The sequence below is a fragment of the Archocentrus centrarchus genome, chromosome 15, assembly GCF_007364275.1.
Source record: "Archocentrus centrarchus isolate MPI-CPG fArcCen1 chromosome 15, fArcCen1, whole genome shotgun sequence".
Classification (NCBI taxonomy): Eukaryota; Metazoa; Chordata; class Actinopteri; order Cichliformes; family Cichlidae; genus Archocentrus; species Archocentrus centrarchus.
In genome coordinates, this window is record NC_044360.1 from 21,533,666 (window position 1) to 21,553,131 (window position 19,466).

The following is a 19,466-nucleotide window of genomic DNA, read 5'->3' on the forward strand; positions in this document are numbered from 1 at the left end:
GAAATACAAGTGATGATCTAATCTCGAGGAGCGTTAAACCGATCTGATTAATCTGCTTAGTGAAGCATCTTTCCCTTCAAGGTGACAGCAGGGTTTGCACCCTCAAAATTTATTGCAGTGAGATCCTCTGTGAGGACAAACCGAGCCAGCAGAGTGAAGATGTGCTCATAATTTGTCCAGACCACCAGTGGAGGCCAAAAAAATATCTGTAGCTTTGCCCTTTTCATTTTGAACCTGCACAAACTAACCTGAGCCTTTCAGTTTGTGTCTCATTATGTTGTTAACTCAATGGAGACATTAATCCATGAGGTGGTTAGAAGAAATGAGTCAGAACACTTGCGATTACTTCTGTAAGTACAACGCTGTTACACCCCCCCCCACGGTCTGCAAGTCTCTGGGAAACAAGTGGACCAAATCAGCACTTTATTTTACAACTGCATAACTATGCAGAAAAGTCATAAATTACATGTTGTTCATGTGTTATAATCCCTTATTATCTCCTTTATGCAACTTTCTTAATTTTCCCATTTAAAGGTTAGATTTTGAGAGCACAATTTACTTTACACTCACAATTTTCAGGGTTATCTAGGTAGATAACTGAGTCATGATCTTATTAAGAGAGATTTGCAATATTATGGAGTGAAAAACGGTGGCATGATGGTGCTGTGATTACCACTGTTGCCTCACAGCAAGAAGGTCCTGGGTTCAAATTGAAGCTGGGGCCTTTTTGTGTGGAGTTTGCATGTCCTCCCCATGTTTTCTTTCCGGTGTGAGTGTGAATGGTTGTCTGTCTCTGCGTGTTAGTAACAGATTGCCAGGCTGTCCAGGTTCTGCCCTGCGACAGCTAGGATAGAGTCCAAATCTTGTTATCTGTATTAAAACTGCACGGCGGGATCCAAACATCACTCTTGCCTGATGGGGTGTTTGAATTCAAACGCTGTGTCGGGCACTACAATTCTCACTGACAGATGTGCTTTAAAACAAGTGGGATGGATTATCCAGCCTGCTGTACAGTCATTGCTACAGTTCCCTGATACTAAAATCACATTTTTTTTTTTTTATCCTTTAGCTGAGGCTGGCTTATTGGATTTGAATTAAATGAACAGCTAGATACTGAACAGAAATGTCGTGAAGGACAACTAATGATTCATAAGGAGGAAAATTTTTAGTCAACTTGTTAGCAAAACTATTTTGTTTGTGAACGAACAGTTTATATGTTAAATGTCATCAACTAAACTAAATACGGTAAATTTGTCTATGAAACATAAGTCACTGTGAGTCACTGTTGGTCTGCTGTCATTAGCATTTAGCTTAAAGCAATACTGTACCCAAGTGTAACCACACTAATATGGCTGCTGGCTTTTCTCAGGCTATTCAAGGGAAAATATTCCCTTTCTGCTCTAATGATCAAAACAAGATTGAAAAATCTCAGCCTTTTCTTTTTTTAACTGAACCAGAATGTGTTGATTCACAGGTCTATCTCATAGGATGTCCTGTACAGGAAGGACCGAAGGCCAAGGAGAGTCTGAGGATGCCATCGAGACCTTGAAAAGCCCCTCATAAATATCTGCAGTGTGACACATTAATCACAAATTTGAACTGGACCACTGGTTCCAAAAACTGGATAAGGATTTTATTGATAATTGAATTACATTTCTCTTTTATACATATTTCATAAATGGTACAGGATTTTACATTTTCTTTCCTTTTTTTTTTTTTTTTTGCCAACATTACAGCATCATGTCAACAGAAAACAAGAAAAAGTAAAGAAGAGGTCAGAATGAAGTTCGAAATCATTTCAATCCAATACTCTGCTTCACTCTTTGGGCATTTTAAAATAGTCTTATTGTAAGTGCACACAAAAAAAATCAAAACTTAACACACATTCAAAACATATTGTAATAATGTGACTTTGGAGAAAAAAAAGGGCCGGGGGTTGATGAAAAAGAAAAACAGGAGGGATAAGAATCGGAGGTAGCCCCCAATAAGCTAAGAGAACGCACCTGCCTCTTCTCCTTTGGTCTCGAATCCAAGACAAGAGGTCATAAAGCTTCTTTTATAGGTGTTTTTTCATTTATTGGGGAGCTAAGGGAGGGGATTTAAGGAGTAAACATGGTGAAGATGGTTCTTTGAGCATTTGGTTGGCTGGGATTTAAATCAGATTTGGCAGGGCAGATTCTAAAGACGCAACCCTCTGTCCACTGCCCTGTATAACTAGGAATCTCTACAAACAACGTTCTTAAATGATCTTTGCAGTTATTTTGATAAATCATCTTTTTTATTTTTACATATTTTCCCCATGTAAACATGCAACACCCTCTTTAGAATAAAGTTTCCCTATATTTGATATATTTGTTTAAAAAAAAAAAAAAAAGAAAAGAAAAAAGGCAATAAACGGTGGATGGCATGAAAAAAAAAAGGTGGTGGTGATGGAGGGAGGTGTTGTGTAGAAACAGCAGAGGGGAGGACTCTCACCTTCCACAGAACATCTCCAAGGAAACACCGTTTTCTCTCTGTATGTGTGTGTCAGGGTGTGTGTGTGTGTGTGTGTTCAGGACAAACGAATTTAAAGCTGATGACGGCTGTAAAGCAGGATGAGGGCCAAATTGATTTTTAGCACTATTGACAAGCAGCAATTAGGTGTAAAGAACTCATGAATATGGTGATGTGCACTTTGCTCCATGCGCGCTACACACGCAGGCTCAACAAACATTTGTGTACACAGACACACTGCAAAGCTGAAATTCCACCCTCCTTCACGAGGGTTCCAAAAAAAAAAGAGAGCGAGATCAGCTTTCTCTTATAGTTTCCAATCAGGTCTCATTGCTGTTCATCAAACTGCTACAGTGTCTAAACAGTTTAAATCATTAATGATCCAAAAGGCACAGTTTCCCTGGGAGATAATACACACACACATACACACATGTATACATACACACACACACACATTAGACCAAAATCCTGTCTTGAGATCTGCATGTCTAAGCTTTGATTTGACCCTAAAATCATGCATTTGAATATAAAATCTGTAGTTAAACACAAGCGTCTCCGCTAACTGTTCACACACAGGCACAAGATGATCTCAAACTGGAATCTGTGTGCAGGTATGTCATCTCATCTCATCTCATCTCATCTCATGTGTACATCCCCTCTGCAGAAGTGATGATAACTGGCTTTGAGAAGCTTTAGAGTTGAATGGGGGCCAAGAGAAAGCCACCAATCCTCACCTTGAACATAAAATGATATGTGAAGCTGGCAAAGGTTTAGTCTGTGACCATCCCCCCACCCCACCAAAAAAAAAAAAAAAAAAGAGGACAACAGAACTTTATGGCTTCTACAACCTTTGATTTAAAAAGGAGGAGAGAGACTTCAGCTAGATGTGGTAAAGGAAAATCGTCCAATTAAGTACAAAATTGCGATAATGCTCCTACACATTCACAGATTTCTACTGAGGGCATACCACAGCATGCAGTCTACCCTGCCTTGCCATCAAGGGAGCAGGGAGGGAGGGGCATTACAGCAGCAGTGGGAGGAGAAAACTCTGGCTTTATTTATGACAACACCTCTATGACCTCAATGCCATGACACTTTTTTTTTTTTTTTTTTGGATGGAGCTTTTATTTTGTGATTTTACTTTGATTTCATTTGGAAAGCGAAAAAAAAAAATAAGAGAAAATGAGAAAATGGAGGCAATTTACTACAAACTCCTTTTTTTTTTTTTTTTGGGAAAAGTTAGCCAATTTATCAAGTATATCAACATGCCTGGGGCAACGCTTGGCAAAAGCTTTTAACCTTATCATCAGCATCAGTTGAATTCAGATGATTACAGGTCAAACGTCACCCTTTTTTTTGGCTTCAGCATCATTTGGTGGCCATGCAAATGAGCCTTACATCCCACCTGAATGCTGTTACTGTGAAATATACGGTGACATTTGCCATGAAAACACATAAAACAGTTAACTTAACGCATGTAATGCATAGAGGGTGATGCTCTTTGTGTGTGCATATGCGACTAAGTGTGTGTTAGTGTTAGAGGGCTTCCATCATGGCAGGAGATCTTCAGAGGATGTAAATTAATTATTTGATGGCAAAAAAAAAAAAAAAAAATGAGGTTTGCATGAGAGCTCCTCCCCCCACTGAAAAAACTAGCCTCTGGTCATCTGGTTTATTTGATTGTATACATATATATTCATATTTTTCCATAACAAATATACTATGGCTTTCAAAATAAAAAGTGCCAAAATATTTTTTTTAATTTCTTTTTTTTTTTTTTTTTTTTGGAATAAAAGAACACACAGTGATGTTGTTGTCGGTAGTACTGTCATACTTGCGCAGGCTGGGCCGCTACAGGACATTAAAACAGGAAGAGGAAATGAGGCGTTTTCATTCCTGCATCCTGCGAGTGGAGACGGGCTCCTGACAAAGTTCACGCTGTGAAGGACAGCTGTCCGTCACCTGGAGGAGGCGTGGCCCAAAGAGGGAGAGGCAGCAGAATTCAGCCTCAGGAAAAACTACGGTCTTCCTGATGGTGTGACTGCAGTCAGAACTTCCTTGTAAACGTGTCCTCGCAGCCTGCCCTGTCCAAGAGGAGGCGTGTGTTTGGCTGCTAGAACAAGAAGGACTGCACCGCTGTGGTGACCCGCAGAGTAGCCAGGGTCGGTGTCCCAAGGTAGCCTGAAAGTCCTGCTAACACACACACATACGGCTGCCCTTCTGCGTGTTCCCTGTCGCGGAGTGTTCTACAGGTGTAGTAATTCCCATTTCACCCCTGGAGTTACCTGCAGGCTGTCCCTCTGGAGACTTGAGGCATATCCACAGTGCCCAGTTTAATTCCATGGTCATCATCTTCCTTTCCATCATCCTCAACATCTGTCGGCTGTGAGAGGTTTTCAGTTCTTGATGTTCTCACCGTCCTGTTTTTCACTTGCAATTCCAGCTGCAGGTTTCAGCTGGGAAAATAAAAAGAACCCCCCCCCCCCAAAAACGGAGAAAAAAAAGCAACTCCATCAGTGAAGAAAGGGATGGGATTATGTGGAAGGGATGCAGGGAGGGAGGAATCTGAGGGAACAGATGGGGAAGAGGGAGAAGGGTGTAGGACAGCAGAGAAGGGACAAGGAGAAAAAAAGGTGGGTTTCAGGAGCTGAGAGAGGAGGAGGTCACTCTTCCCATCAATTTTTATCAGTGGTGAGTTGCTGAATCGGGAGCTGGAGCTGGAGCGGGTCCCTTAGACGCTTTAGATCTAACTCCACCTGAAGAGGATGGAAAGTGAGAGAGGAAGATAAGGGAAGAGAAAATACAAAAAAAAAAAAGTAATATGTGGGGGATGGCATGAATCTGCATGTAACCACTGCAGCTACAAATCCGAGAGCTGAACTGTAAAATGCGCGAATCCCCAGTGTGACTGCAGTGCTCGTTTTACATTACAAAACATCCAGCTTTCAACCAAGCAACTGTACCTCAGCGATATCATCCTTCAGCTTGTTGTACTTCTCAATGTCGAAGCGTGTCCTTTTCACCCCCTTGTGGAAGAACAGCAGATACTGCCTGTCTCTAGCGTCGGGATAAACATACTCCTGCAGGTTATGGAGACACGCAGATGGAGCAATGTGTAAGAGGACCCAGTTTATCAGAAACCTTCCATCTTCTCATTTCTACTCCTTGGGTCAAATCACATGAGTGAGAAATCCAACATTAAATTGGTTCCATGTCCTTGGACTTAAAAATTAATGGTAATTTATGCTGAATACAATTCTTCAAGGGCAACAATGTCACCAGCCTTTGAAAAATTGTTTTAAAAAAAAATCCATTAAATTTCACGTTTGTAGTGGTTCCTATGTGGTTCCTAAAAGAATTTTTGCATCATGTTTAAAAAAAAAGAACAATCTCCTTACAGTGAGACACGTTATTTGGCACAGCAAATGCGCCAAAAACACAACCAGTGTGGTAGAAGGATGGCTTTTAATATGATGATATGAATAAATTCATAAATCATGTGGTCAAGTCCATCTGTTTTGATGCGTTTTTGTCAGTCAACAGTCCACAACTGTTAATTAAAAGAAATTGTGTTTCAGCATATGTGACAGACAGTTAAACAGATTTCATGGAGCTAAAAGCTCTTTTCTCCTGATATTCCACCAATAGGAATCTCCAAACTTGGATGCTTGGATCATCTTCCAAGCACCTCCTTAAGGCCTTTACACTTTGTCCCAGTCAGCCATCACAGAAGATGCTTTTTACACTTGCGGTGGCTGAAGCTCAGGGGGTAGAGCAGGACATATACTAATCAGAAGGTCGGTGGTTTGATCCCTTGGGCAAGATACTGAACCCCAAATTGCTCTCCGATGTGTTCATCAGAGTGTGAATGTTAGATAGAAAGCACTCAGATGTAGAAAAAAGGTGCTTATATGAATGGGTGTGAATGGGTGAATGAGGTATGTTGTATAAAGCACTATATACAAACCAGTCCATTTACACTCAACGTTTACTTCACATTGCCTAATAACTTTAATATGTGTACGTTTACTGTATATTTCCCTCAGTCTTACCTGACGTGTTAGAACGAAGTAGGCATACATGGCCATTGCAGTTCCATAAGTAATGAAATAGGTGACCGGCTCCATGATATCCCAGGAGTACTCCCACCAGGTTAGCCTGGCCAAGATGCCAAACTGGGTTGCCATATATGCCATGCCACCCCAGAGCACCCAGGTGGTGCGTCGTTCTGCCTTCTTACTCAACTCCTCCTTCACCTACACAGAAGACGTGCAGAAACCAGACATACGTTTACAGTTGGAACACAAATGTTTTTTTAATAGGAAGCTAATGAAAAACCACGTCAGTAATTCTCCTTGTTACAACTGAGTAATAACATCTTAGTCATACTTATGATCCATTAACCACGTAGTAATTTTGAATGGTTGAACAGAAATAATGCCTGATATCCTACTAGTTACATAATTGATGGCACTCATAGCTTCTCGTGTCTTCCATGAAAAAATATCCAAAACATTGCATTTCCATATGTTTTAATGTAAGATTACTCGTCTGATAGTTAACACCTTCGGTCATTTGTGGCTCGATGATGCAAAACATGTTAAGATAGTTTGACCTTCTCTAGGGGGCGGAGTTGTGAGTTCAGGTCCTCCAGTCGTCCGATTAGCTCACGCTCTTTGCTAAGTTGGTGCTCCTCGATGCGCAGCGTGGTATAGAGCTGCTGCACCAGAAATTTGACATCATTCAGCCTTTCTGCCTCCTCGTGGGGCAACAACTCTGAGGTTAAACACACAAATGCAAACAATGAAGCAGATTTAAATATGATGCACATGCTGGCAATAAAATCTTGGCTTCCTCTTTTTGGTGATGATCCTAAGACAGAATTCAGACATAAACATTACTTGCTTCTTGTTATCAGGTTAATGCACTTATCACTATGATAACTGCACCAGCTAAAATACTCCCCAAACACCTAGTACGCCCACAGTCAAGTGTTTTTACACTGTGCATGAATGAGTTCTGCCTAACAACAAATCGCAGAGCCTCTGCCTTTTCTTTGTCAGTTCTCACCTCTCCTTGGTGGCCGCACGAGGTGTGTGGTGTCATTAATAACGAGCTTGAAATCATCGAGCAGCAAGATGTCTATTCCCGTGGAGGAGGCGACCCTCGCCCCATCTGAAGAGAAAGACAAATGGGGAAGAAATAAGACAAGTCTGATGGTTATCCACTTCAAACACTGTTCACCTCTCTTAGTAATCAGGCTTGTTGCTGTCTGATTAACATAAGAGCTAAAAGCAGAAGCACAAAAGAGTAAGATTTCAAGTTCCATCTGTTCCTGTGTAATGAACCCCCTGAGCAGAGTAAGAGGCTGAAAAATAATTTCATGCTGCATTCGGCAGCAACGCTACAGAACATTAAAAATATTAGAACTCTTGAAAAGCTTGTAAAGTTTTGTACACTTGTGTTTGCGAGCATACCCATGGAGTAGATGGCTACCCGGTCAATGCCTCTGTCCTCTGCCTGGAGTTGTTGCAGAAAAACTCCCACGCAGTCACTGAGAGGCTTGAGGGTGAACTGACAGCGCTCTCGTCTGGACGGCAAACTGACTGAGATCACCGGCAGCCCCTTCTGATACACCACTGTCACCTCTACAGGGGTCACGAGTAAGAAAACAGGGATGAGTCAAATGTCACAAAAGCAGAACATGGAAGCATGTAAAATGAGCTTTTCTCTGCGGTCTCTAAGTTACTGAAGTTACTGAAAAGCTAAGAAACATGAATGAGGAGTAGTTTATTATTTATCACGTTAGTCTTGGTGTTCTCTGGATTGCTCGCTACTAAACATCCACACAACACTCACCCTTGGTGAAAATTTAAATAGCTGTTTGGCACGTCAGTGCTCCAGATTTTGTCCCTGATATCTTGATGGTTTTAATGATGCCAACTGTAGCCTGACTGATAATATTGGCAGATATTGGCCTATCACAGATATACTACATTTAGTGTATATGTTCTTTTATATGTTTAGTACACCTCTACATACCTACTATTTGCCCAGTAATCAACACAGGACTAGTAGGTACTGAAAGGCATACACTGCTCACTGTGGTTTGCCAAAATAAGCCCTATTCAGGCCATCAGTTCTTGAGAATCGATACAGCCTTAACATTACGGACCTGTTCCTCACAGGACTGCCGTTGATTCTTTGAAGCCAACTATTGATGTTTTCTTATTCCCAGAGAAAAGCTTGAAAGACTTCTAAATGATTCTCGTGTGGTGAGACTGAATTAAAAAGACCTCAAGGTAAACACCGCAATTTATTCATTCCTTGAAAGGTTTGAACTTTTCATAGCAGAGAAAAAGACTGAATCAATTAGCGTAGCTGGGACTGAGTTCAAGTTTATGATTTTGTGCGTTTTCTGTGCCATCTGCACACCCTGTTTATTTTTTGTTTTGTTTTTTTTAAGCGCTTCCATCACGTTTGTCCCAAACAGCTGAGCCCACACTCGGCTCAGTGGCACTCTCTGCTAATATAAGCCTGTAATATGGCTCTATTGGTCCATAACCAAACTACTGTTATAATGAGCCTGCACAGCTTATACCATTATCATGCTGAGTGGCCTCTAATGACAGAGACATAAATCAAGGCAGAGGGCTGCGAGCCCATAGGAGATGTGATCGGAGCCTTCTTGTTGCTGCTGCACCCAAAAACCTCTGCCTCCTGCGCAACCCCACTGCAGTGAATCAGCAGATCTCTGCTTAGGCCCCCACCAAGAAGTGAAGGACTGTCAGCTGGCACAGGCAGGACCAGCTGGGCCTGTTTTCTGGGTGTCAATTTTAAAGACACAAAGGTTCAGACATTTCATTTTAAGATCATTTCTCCATTACAGTGACACTTTGAAACCTTGCCCCGAGTACCCGAGTTGCTCCTCTCCTGCACATGTTCCCTTTGTCCTCCTGTCTTCACAGGAGCATTGTTAAAAGTGCAAGGACCCCATGTCTATCTTTACTACAATCCTACAGCCATTAAAGCACACTTTAAAATGAATTCAGCCTGTTCTGCAGTGCTGCTCCCTCTTTTTACACTCTCCATCACTCCCGCCTCTCACGCAGACAAGCAGATGCTACCCCCAGACCGATTCCACATTAATGACTACTGCCTGTTAACTCCAAATGAGCCTCTACTCTCTGACTGATGCAGAACTTCTCTCCATTGTTGTCAGGGGTTTTCTCTAATAAGGGAGATACAGCTAAAAGAGTCTGAAAATAATCTGGATTTTGCTCATAAGCACGTAAGGTTAATGATGCTGAAGGAGGGGAAATACTTACCCTCTGGAGAAGCAGAGGAACACAACAGTCTCTGGCCATGCCATGAGGGGGCGCCCCTCCATACCTGCAGACAGGAGGAGAAAGTGGACCAAACTCATTACTTTGCCTTTTCACTGCTTGTTCTTATCTGGTATGCTTCTTTCAGGCAACCACAGCTGCTGTTGGCCAGCATGCCGCACTGAGCAATATGACACTGCCTTAATCAATGCAATTTACTTCTCTAATTGTTTATTTCCTAGAGTATTGTCTTACACAGTGGCTACCTCTTTTCCATTTTCTAGAAATCCTCCCATTTGCAGTCTAGAGCCACACCCGAGCAGGAAGGACTAACCAATTTAACCCCTTAACTGGCAAGGGCCCGGTGACGGGCCGTTTGTAGTCCCTTTTATATGGCAGGCTAGACCCTCCCATTTTTATTGACACGTCATTCGGCCAATCATGTAACTGGCTGCACCAAATCACCTGACAAAGCTACGTGACGCCCTCTGAGTATTATTGGCTCTGGGAAACCCATTTCTTAACATTATTGGCCGAATGAGGTGTCAGTCAAAATGGGCGGGTCTAGCCTGCCATATAAATGCACTTCATTCGGCCAGCGGACCAGACGCAGCCGATTAATAGGCTATGAAATGGGTTTTTCAGAGCCAATAATAACCAGAAGGCGTTATGTAGTTTTTGTCAGGTGATTTTTTTGCTGCCAGTTAAGGGGTTAACTGCAGCTTTCTTGTCACAAAAATACTTCAGAGTGTTCATATGTTTTAAATTACAGAGCTCGTCACATTTTCTTGTGAGCCATCATCCAGCCTCGGGCAAAAGGCAGGCGGTCTTCTCATTCTTAAAAAAAGAGAACAAAATAAATGGAGGATGAAGATGAGACATCAGGAAAGAAAAAAAGAGCAAGCACCTCGGGGGACTCACAACTCTAGTGGATAATTTTTTTTAGCTGGTTTCAAAAGGACCAAACCAATTGTGCCTCAACCATTAAAATGCTCAGTTTTCTGCACTGGTCCTCACATCTGGGGCACAGATCTGTGCAAGTTTCAGGGCAGTATATGAATGTATACACTCTGTATACCTATACAATGTACTCATGCACTTACTCAGTGTACAACTATTGTAATATCAGATGTACGATACACCCACATTTTCCTCACCCTTACTGAGGCAAACCACAGGAGCACTGATAGTCACACAGAGAGAAGATATCTCAGAGCAGACACGTGTGTGTGTGTGTGTGTGTGTGTGTGTGTGTGTGTGTGTGTGTGTGTGTGTGTGTGTGTATAATAGAAATGCTCCAACATTATTTTTTTATTTTTTTTATGCTGAACAAAAGTAAGATGGCAGCAAAAAAAAAGTCAGTGGTCTGAATAATGAAGCCTGATTTTATTATTAGTCAGCAGTACAATTATCCCAGACACACCTGTGACACAGCTTTCCCATAAATTCCCAAGTATTTCCAAAGCTTTACGTTATTTTTCATGTTTGACACAGCCAGCCTCTGTCAAAAGGTCTACTCTGACTGACTTGGATATAAAATAATTCTGTCAGCATTTAGAGACCCTTCACAGGGGCTAACTGTAATCCGAGCATCAAACTGAGACACAGACACTCAGACCGAGCTGCCAATCAGCTGCTGCTGATTGAATGCCCCGCTGTCAATCAGTGGCTGTGACTGCAAATCAATCAATCCATCTCTTTAGATGTCTGATCCAGATGGACAAAGCTTTCAGACAGACAGCAAAAACAAGCCAATCTACCCGCAACTATGCGTGATGATAATGCTGAGGGGCTACCCACCTCTCACAGCAAGAAATTTGCCTGTAATGTTTAAACATGACAAGCATGACCTGAATCTCAACTTTGGCTTCTATATTTAAAGGTGGAGTTCTCATCATGTGTCTTCAATTCAACAGAGCTCTTTAAAGGGGTTAAACTGATACCCCACTGACTGTTCTCTACCCTGGAGTTCTTCTTTTTAGATATCAGACAGCAAATAAAACTTTCTTTGCACTTTTACTACTTTTACAACCCTGGCAAATGCACAAGATCATTTTGAACTAGACAAAGAATGAAAAGGGGGTAGGGTTTAATATTTTTCCCGAAAATGACATGGATCAAATCCCGGGAAATGAAGAGCCATTTCCCGGGAATCCCGGGAAAAAGTTTATTTATTTTTTTATTTTAATTAGGCCTTCTGTAGCCTGTGTCGGCCTTAACCTATTGTGATATTGTAGAGGTAGCTTTCCAGCTATGTCCTGTTATGCCCAGTAGGGGGTAACGTCGGCTTGATTAACGCAATAAAACCTACATCTCGACATTCGAGTGCTCGAGCTATGCGGTGTTGTATCGTTCCTCAACACTCCCTTAACAAATATAATTCGAATATTCCTGCATTGTACATGGAATTATACCAAGATATTTTACAACTGCTGGTGCAAAACAATACGGTTCATCTCCACAGCATTGATAAAGGCTCAGCCACTTGCGCTGTCGTGGCGACATCTGTTGGGCTATATCTCCCCCAGTGGAACGCTGTAATAGTCATTGAAAAGTTAACTACCGTACTACACTATAATATGGCATAACACAGGGCCTTGAGTAATGCACTACGACTTGGTCATTGCCATTCTGGCAACAACAAATTTATAACACCGTGTCTGAGGGTTAAAGTAGGTTCGCTGTGAATCGTCTTTTGAAAAACTGGCCAATCCTTATAGCCTAAAAAATATACATTTTACTCAACTCCATTTTAAAAGCGAAATATGTTAAAGCAATCTATTTCATGATAATTTCTTCACACATTAGGCCCGTATCCTAATTCATGATTGTTAGTAAGCGGCTGCAAACGAGGAAAAGAAACACTCGAAGTTAAACAGATATTTCTTTATTGTTCAGGGCAGGCATATTTTATAGGCTATATAATGCAATATAACAATATATAATAATATAAAATTATATAATACAAAATACCTTAGGGTAAACACATTGCCTACGATTTCAACAAATTAAAGAGGAAAAAAGCACAACTGTGTAATACCTCTATTAAAACGCTTGAGATGAAGCTGAAGCCTTAAACGGAGGCTGAACATGCCTGAAATGAAGAGTAATGCTTTTCGCATTAAACGAACCCTTCTCTCAACATTTCCTTAAATTTAACATTCTGAAGCTTTCTTTTCTTTCTGAAAGTCAAATCGACGCGCGCGACTTTTTTCCCGGTTTCCCGTCTAACGTTTCCCGGGAAACGGGAAATGGTTCTGATCGCATTTCCCGGGAATCCCGGATCTCGGGATTAAACCCTTTAAGGGGGGTGAGAGTAAATGCCACCATTGCGTCAATGATGCAGAACCTCCTCTGTGTGTGTGTGTGTGTGTGTGTGTGTGTGTGTGTGTGTGTGTGTGTGTGTGTGTGTGTGTGTTGTGTGTGTGTGTGTGTGTGTGTCTGTGTGTCCTAAATGAGAATACCAATTGCCAAGCACCAAGTAGAGCCCAAACAGTGATTAGGTTTCTGATCAGATGACATGCTGAGAAAGGACTTTTGGCCCATCTGGGATAACTGCACAGTCTGCAGAGAGCACTCCAGCACTGCTTTGCTCATTCATTAACTTCAGCTATTTGAAGCCAGGAAGATTTCACAGAGATACCCACAACGGTGTCTTCACCAGCCCACGCACACATTGACACAGAGCGGCATCACAAGCATATGCAAATATGGCACTGGCACGTGTGTAAGTCCATCTGTGGAGTGACATGTATGCATGAATGTACCTCTGTGTGTTTGCAGGTGGCCGTGTGCAGGAGTGTGCGTGTGCGCGCGCGCGCGCGTCCACCCGTCTGTTCACCAGCCTGTTTGTCAGCAGTAGTTGCAGTTGCAGCGACTGAGCAAAGCTCCCGCACCTCCACTCCCCTCGGCACGCAGCCACTGAAACACTGCCTGAAATATTTAACAGCGTAGCAGCAGTCAGTAGCACAGCAACCTTGGAATCAATGTCACACGCGGCTCAGAGAGGCAGAGAAACAAAGAAAAGGGCTGAGAAGATGGACAGATGGGCTAGAAGAGGGGACGAGGTGTGGCGAGACAGACAGGGAGAATGAACGTAAGGATAAATGGGAGGCGCAGCGGGGGGAGCGATGGAGATAAATGAAGGCTGGAGTAAAAACGTGCGAGTCACAAGTGCGCTTGCGTTTCTAACCATGTGCTGCATATACTGTACCCTGCAGCAGACAGTCCCTCCCCACTAAAACGTGACCGTAGAGTTGTGTATGTTTAGCAGGGATGGCGGCGAGAAGGAGAAGGAAGAGAGGGAGGGAGATGAAAAGAGAAAAGCTGTGAGTGAGAGAGAGAGGGAGAGCAAGAGGAGGGAGGGCGAGGGGAGAACTGCTGATCACTGCAGTAAAGGAATCCCTCGTCTAGAAAGGGGGGTTGCCCCTCGAATTCAACCTCCCTCCCATCCTCCTCCATCTCTGTCTAACTCACAGAATCGTGATGTGCAGGTTTTGATCTTCTTTCGATTCCCATCTGCGCTGTGCTTTAACCGCTGCTGTGTTTTATTGCAGCTCGTGTGTGGACGTGTGCATTTTGAGTGTATTAAACATGCAGCAGATTACATAACAAACATAATAAAGATTTTAAAAAAAATGTTGATGCACAAGAAAATATAAGGATTCTTCGCAGTCTGAGCTGGGTCTTTCCCTGGTCTCATATTACACAGCAGCAGCGAAGAGGCATGAAATTGATCTGCAGTGAAGATAAATCATCCTCACAAAGAAACAACCTCACATGCATGTGCCAGTCTTCAGGAAGAGGGGGGAGGAAAAAGAAAACCTTACTACATACATCTCAGCCTCTGAGAGGGAAACTGCTGCAGCTCTGCCCATCATCAATATCATCCCAGCACCACATGTGTTGTGTTTAATTCCAGCAGCATAATGATTTTCTTGTTTTCAGTGCAATTCAGATTATGTATTAGGAGAAATTTGCAAAATTTATTAGCCTCCTTCTCCAGCAGAGCTGCACACATTCAAAGCAGAGCTGCTTTGAGGGTGGATTCACACTACTGACAGTTTTGTTCATCCCAGAGGGGGAAAAAATAAAGGAACTGTGCTATTTTTAGTTTGATACAAAGTGGAAAAAATTCATGACATCTTGTTATGCTACATCTTTTATCTGACTAGTGTGTATACAATGGGCTACTTCTGTAGTGGTACCTGACATTTTTACCCACAGGCCTGTCAGGTGAACTGAGCTACAGTTGTGTGGACGGCCCTGCTTTTTCCCTTTTTTTTTTTAAAGCTTTGCTATTGTGGCTGAACCTAAACACAAGATGACACTGCATTTTAAAAACCTCTTCAGCCTTGCACGTTGTTTTAACTCCAGACACACCGTGGGGAAATCACCGGTTCCGAGCATGGCTGTAAAGTACGCCTGTGTGAGTGTGTGTGCGTAAATGTGTTACAGACACGAGCGCTGAGGAATAATGCTGCTGACATAATTCCCATTTCATGGTGCCCTTCTGGGGGAGTGGAAACCTCTGCCATTTATCTGCACAATGACTGCATCCATCTATGTGGTAATGTGCTGTCCTGGGTTGTGGCTACAGCCCAGATAACGTGGGCAGTCACACATTCGTAGCACCCATGTCAATTCGGTGCAGAGAATAGACTCATCCTGGGCTCTTCTGTGCTTATGCATTGAAATTATTATTTAATTTTATGCCTGCATATCAGAAACGTATAAAATCCTTATTTATGTCCAATTCCTTTTTCCAGGACAGATTAATTTTGAAGTAATCAGTGATTTTGATAGGCGAGGGTCAAGGCGAGACATGGTGCTAAATTAGGCTAACACAAGAGACAAAGGCCGGAGAGGATCAGATTTTTAATCTGGGGTTAGTAGGAGGCCACTGTACAGCACTGAGCACAAGTCTTTATATTTTGCTAGGAATATGGGAAATAGGTGCAGCGATTTATTGAAACATGCAAACATACATGGAAATACAGTATATATATTTGGTATGATCACCTTAATTCTCCAACACAGCCTGAACTCTCTGAGGCAGCTTTCTTGTCATTTCTTTAAGTACACTTTTGTTCTGTTCTCTGTCAAGATGAGCCCGCTGTTGTCCGTCCATACTGACAATAATTTGAACAAAAGAAAATTCACATTTGGATTCATCACTCCATAAAACCTGTTGTCACTGATTTTTAGTCAGGTTCATGTGTAATTTGGCATACCTCAGCCTTTTCTCCCTGTTTCCCTTCCTTCAGAATGGCTTCTTGACAGCCACCCTTCCACTGAGGCCATTTCTGATGAGGCTTCAGTGAACAGCAGATGGATCAACTATAGAGCCAGATGTATCTCTCAGGCTCTGTGTCTGGTCTTTGCTGGATTTTTACTTCTTAAGGACATGATTTTCAAATATTTTTCTTGTGCTGAAGATAATTTTTTTTTTAGACCCGAGACTTTTTTCTTTTGTTTTCTGCTCCTCCAAAAATTTTAAGGACACACTGTGCAGCATGCTGAGATATGCAAGTTTATGGCTATTAGCTCGTTGGGAATCACCTTGTTGGTGCAAAAATACCCGTTTATTCCTGTCAAACTGTTATTTTTGGCATTTTTCATAGATTCAGCTAAAGAAATGGGAACAAATTATGTGTTTTTGTGACAAAGTGCCTGAAGATACAATTTAAAATTGGTTCTTTGCTATGTGTAGACACAACACTAGTTTATCCCTTCAGTTAGATCCAAGAAAGAAAGAAAGAATATTTCCTTTGAAAATAGCCAAAGAAAAATTTTGAGAACTATTGCTCAAGACCACTTTAAAAAAAAAAAAAGTGGCTCAAGACTTTTGCACAGTACTGTTTGCAGAATGAAAATGCACAAGACAGATCTACATTAGAGGACAGGACAGGGCATACCAGGGGCTGGTCAGTGAACGCATCATGTCTAAAAGGAGCACCCAAAATGTTCAACATTTAACAGGAATGAAGACGCTCCACATCCAAAGTTTGCAATAAATCACAAACAAAAAGCAGCGTCACCCCGCTGACTCAGCCTTAGAGCATCACTTCCATGTGGTTTCTTAGAGAAGGCAAATGAGGTTTACGAGGTATTAAACTGAAAATGCACCACATCTACCATCTTATCACCTGCTAGAAGGAAAGTCTGTGCACGATAATCACCGTTAAGATGTCCGGGCTTTTTTGGAACCTCGTGTTTCTGGTTTTATGGCTCCTTTATAGCACATTAAGAGACTGCTGACTGCAACAGTTGAAGAGCTCTTTCTCGTTCTCAGGCCCAGTAATGTGCAGAATTTGTGATTTTCTCAAACAAGTAATTAAATATTGACAAAATGATATGAAGGTACAATTTTTTTAAAAATAAATTTCAATATTCATAGTTTACATGTAAGCATTTTCAGTACTCACAAACAAAAGGAAGCTACTTAAAATGATACGGTTTTTTTTTTTAATTCCTGTCTTGCTGGTTAAAGATATGAATATACAAACTCTCCACATTGATCCATAAACTTAAACTTTAGGTGAACTGATTTGAATCAGCGTTTACACTGATTTATAAAATAATTATATCCTGGGACCAGTTGGGACGCATTATAACCTAGCAAATCCAGAAAAAAAATCATGATCAGTTCATTACTGAGTTGTTATTAATGTTTACTTGCAGTGAACAGCATTAAACAGGACAGAAAAAAATGCAGTCTCATGTCACCTCCGCCCTCTCTAGTCTGCCCCACGGGCAAGCTCTCGTCCACTCGGCTCCTTGAAGCCCCAATCCCTCCACTGTGTACCTAACAAGTTGAAAAGCACAGCTGTGCCCCTTCCCAGGCACTCACAAATCACTGTAGGCACACAAGCAAATTCTCCCACCCCTCAGAAATACGAAAGAACACATACACCTCGATAAGGCGGCCACTCAGCAATTGCTACACAAGAAAGCGGATTTGAGAACAGTGTGACAGTAATCACCATCATTTTTCCGGCCTCAGCATGGACGAGCTTATGTAACAAAAGAAAATGCTGCCTTTTCTCTCGGCTGTGTTCCTCGCCTGGTAAAAGCCATTAACAGATATGAAATCGGCGGTCGCGTTCTTGAACGCCACAGCATTAAGTAATCGCAACTCGCACAGCGAGAGGGAAACTGTGACAGAGCAGAGTGTGCCCCACAAAAGCCCGTGCTGATCAGATCACTCCACTGCAATGCAGAGTTGACAGTGAAAGCAACCCTCCCCTGATTAGGCTATCCGAACATCAAAACCCCCCCAAACCAGTTACATCAAGATATAAATAATTCCGGCTTAATCGTTCATTCCATTTCAATAAATTGCCTTAAAGGACTTGAACATGTTTCGGCTAATTAATTCCAGCTCATGGCCCGCTTAATCCATGGGATAAGATCTCAGAAGTGAATGAATCAGATTGTTGACATGTGGGCTGTCATACCCCTATCAACTGCCCCCCCCCCCCCCCCCCCCCCTCCCTCCCTGAGACCAACAACACTAGAACCTGATGCATTATTAAACAGCAGTGCAGGCTTTCACACCTCTACTTGGAAGACAGCAGCTCTTGGCTATTGTGCTTCACGGCGCTGTTCCTCAAAGGATTCAGTCCCAGTGAGGACGACCAGCTGCATTCTTTGGGTCACATTTGATACACATAAGGCAGGTGTCTGTGTGCGTGTGGTCAGCGTGAAGGCACAATAAGACCCTCTTTGATGGTTCATACACCAGATGGCACTAGCTGCTTGTGTCAGTGTTAATTTTAGTCATGCAGTACTTGGCCTCTCAACATGCTGTTTCAGACTAGTAGGTGGAACTTCTTTTCTTTGCCCCCCCCCCTCACACACACACACACACTCCCACTCTATAGCTTTATTTTTCTTCTCTTAGAAGTAATTGAGTGCATGCAAATTCAGATTTGCCTACGCACAGTTTACACACTGGCCCGATCTCACTGGTGACCTTAACAGCATCGATTAAACCTCAAGAGTGTGAAAAGGCAGAGGTCTGCAGCTCCTTCACATTACACATACCACACACTCCAATCAATGCTGCTGAGTAAGCACTGCTCAGTTCTCATCTTCCCAAAAAATCCTCCGCTCGTCACCAACAGCGTTTGGAGAATTTTTGCCATCCGTATACACTTCCCACCATTACAGGACCCCCTCTGAGAGCAGAGCTATATTTTGCACTGGCATTACCCAGTTTCTAGACGCATTAATTATAGATAGGTAAAGCAATTGTTTTGAACTGAGAAGTAAAGTAGCTCCCATTTGTTCTCTCCAAGACTGCACAGTGCTCCTCACTAATTGTTCCCACGGCTGCTGCTTTGGGCACTGAAGAAACAGCGACACCATTCTCGAGTTTCTGCAAGTTTCTGCAAGTCTGCCTACCAGATAGTCTGTCATAGCACCGTCATTTCTGTGTGAGATTTTTAAAAAAGGAACACTGTGTGGAAAATGTTGAACTTTTATCATATTTATGCATCTATGGTTTTCGAAATGTTCAAATAATAAAGGTGATATACCAAACTGCATGATATAGAAAAAAAGATGGCATTTTGTATGCGCTTTAAAAAATAAAAAACTTCACTCAGTGCATAAACTGAGAATACCACTACCTTTATCACACTT

The 19,466-nt window shown here is 42.2% G+C and overlaps 1 protein-coding gene across 1 annotated transcript in view; it reads right to left on the reverse strand.

Annotated features, from left to right (window-relative positions):
• Window positions 1-1,701: 1,701 nt before the first annotated feature.
• Window positions 1,702-19,466, reverse strand: part of mcu (mitochondrial calcium uniporter) — a 68,731-nt gene continuing 50,966 nt past the window's right edge. The window contains exons 3-9 of the mRNA XM_030748814.1: window positions 9,822-9,885; window positions 7,971-8,141; window positions 7,564-7,668; window positions 7,109-7,269; window positions 6,546-6,749; window positions 5,457-5,573; window positions 1,702-5,249 (exon numbers count right to left, since the gene is read on the reverse strand). Of these exons, the coding sequence (XP_030604674.1) occupies window positions 5,169-5,249; window positions 5,457-5,573; window positions 6,546-6,749; window positions 7,109-7,269; window positions 7,564-7,668; window positions 7,971-8,141; window positions 9,822-9,885 (903 nt within the window). The 3' untranslated portion in view covers window positions 1,702-5,168. The remainder of the gene's footprint in view (window positions 5,250-5,456; window positions 5,574-6,545; window positions 6,750-7,108; window positions 7,270-7,563; window positions 7,669-7,970; window positions 8,142-9,821; window positions 9,886-19,466) is intronic.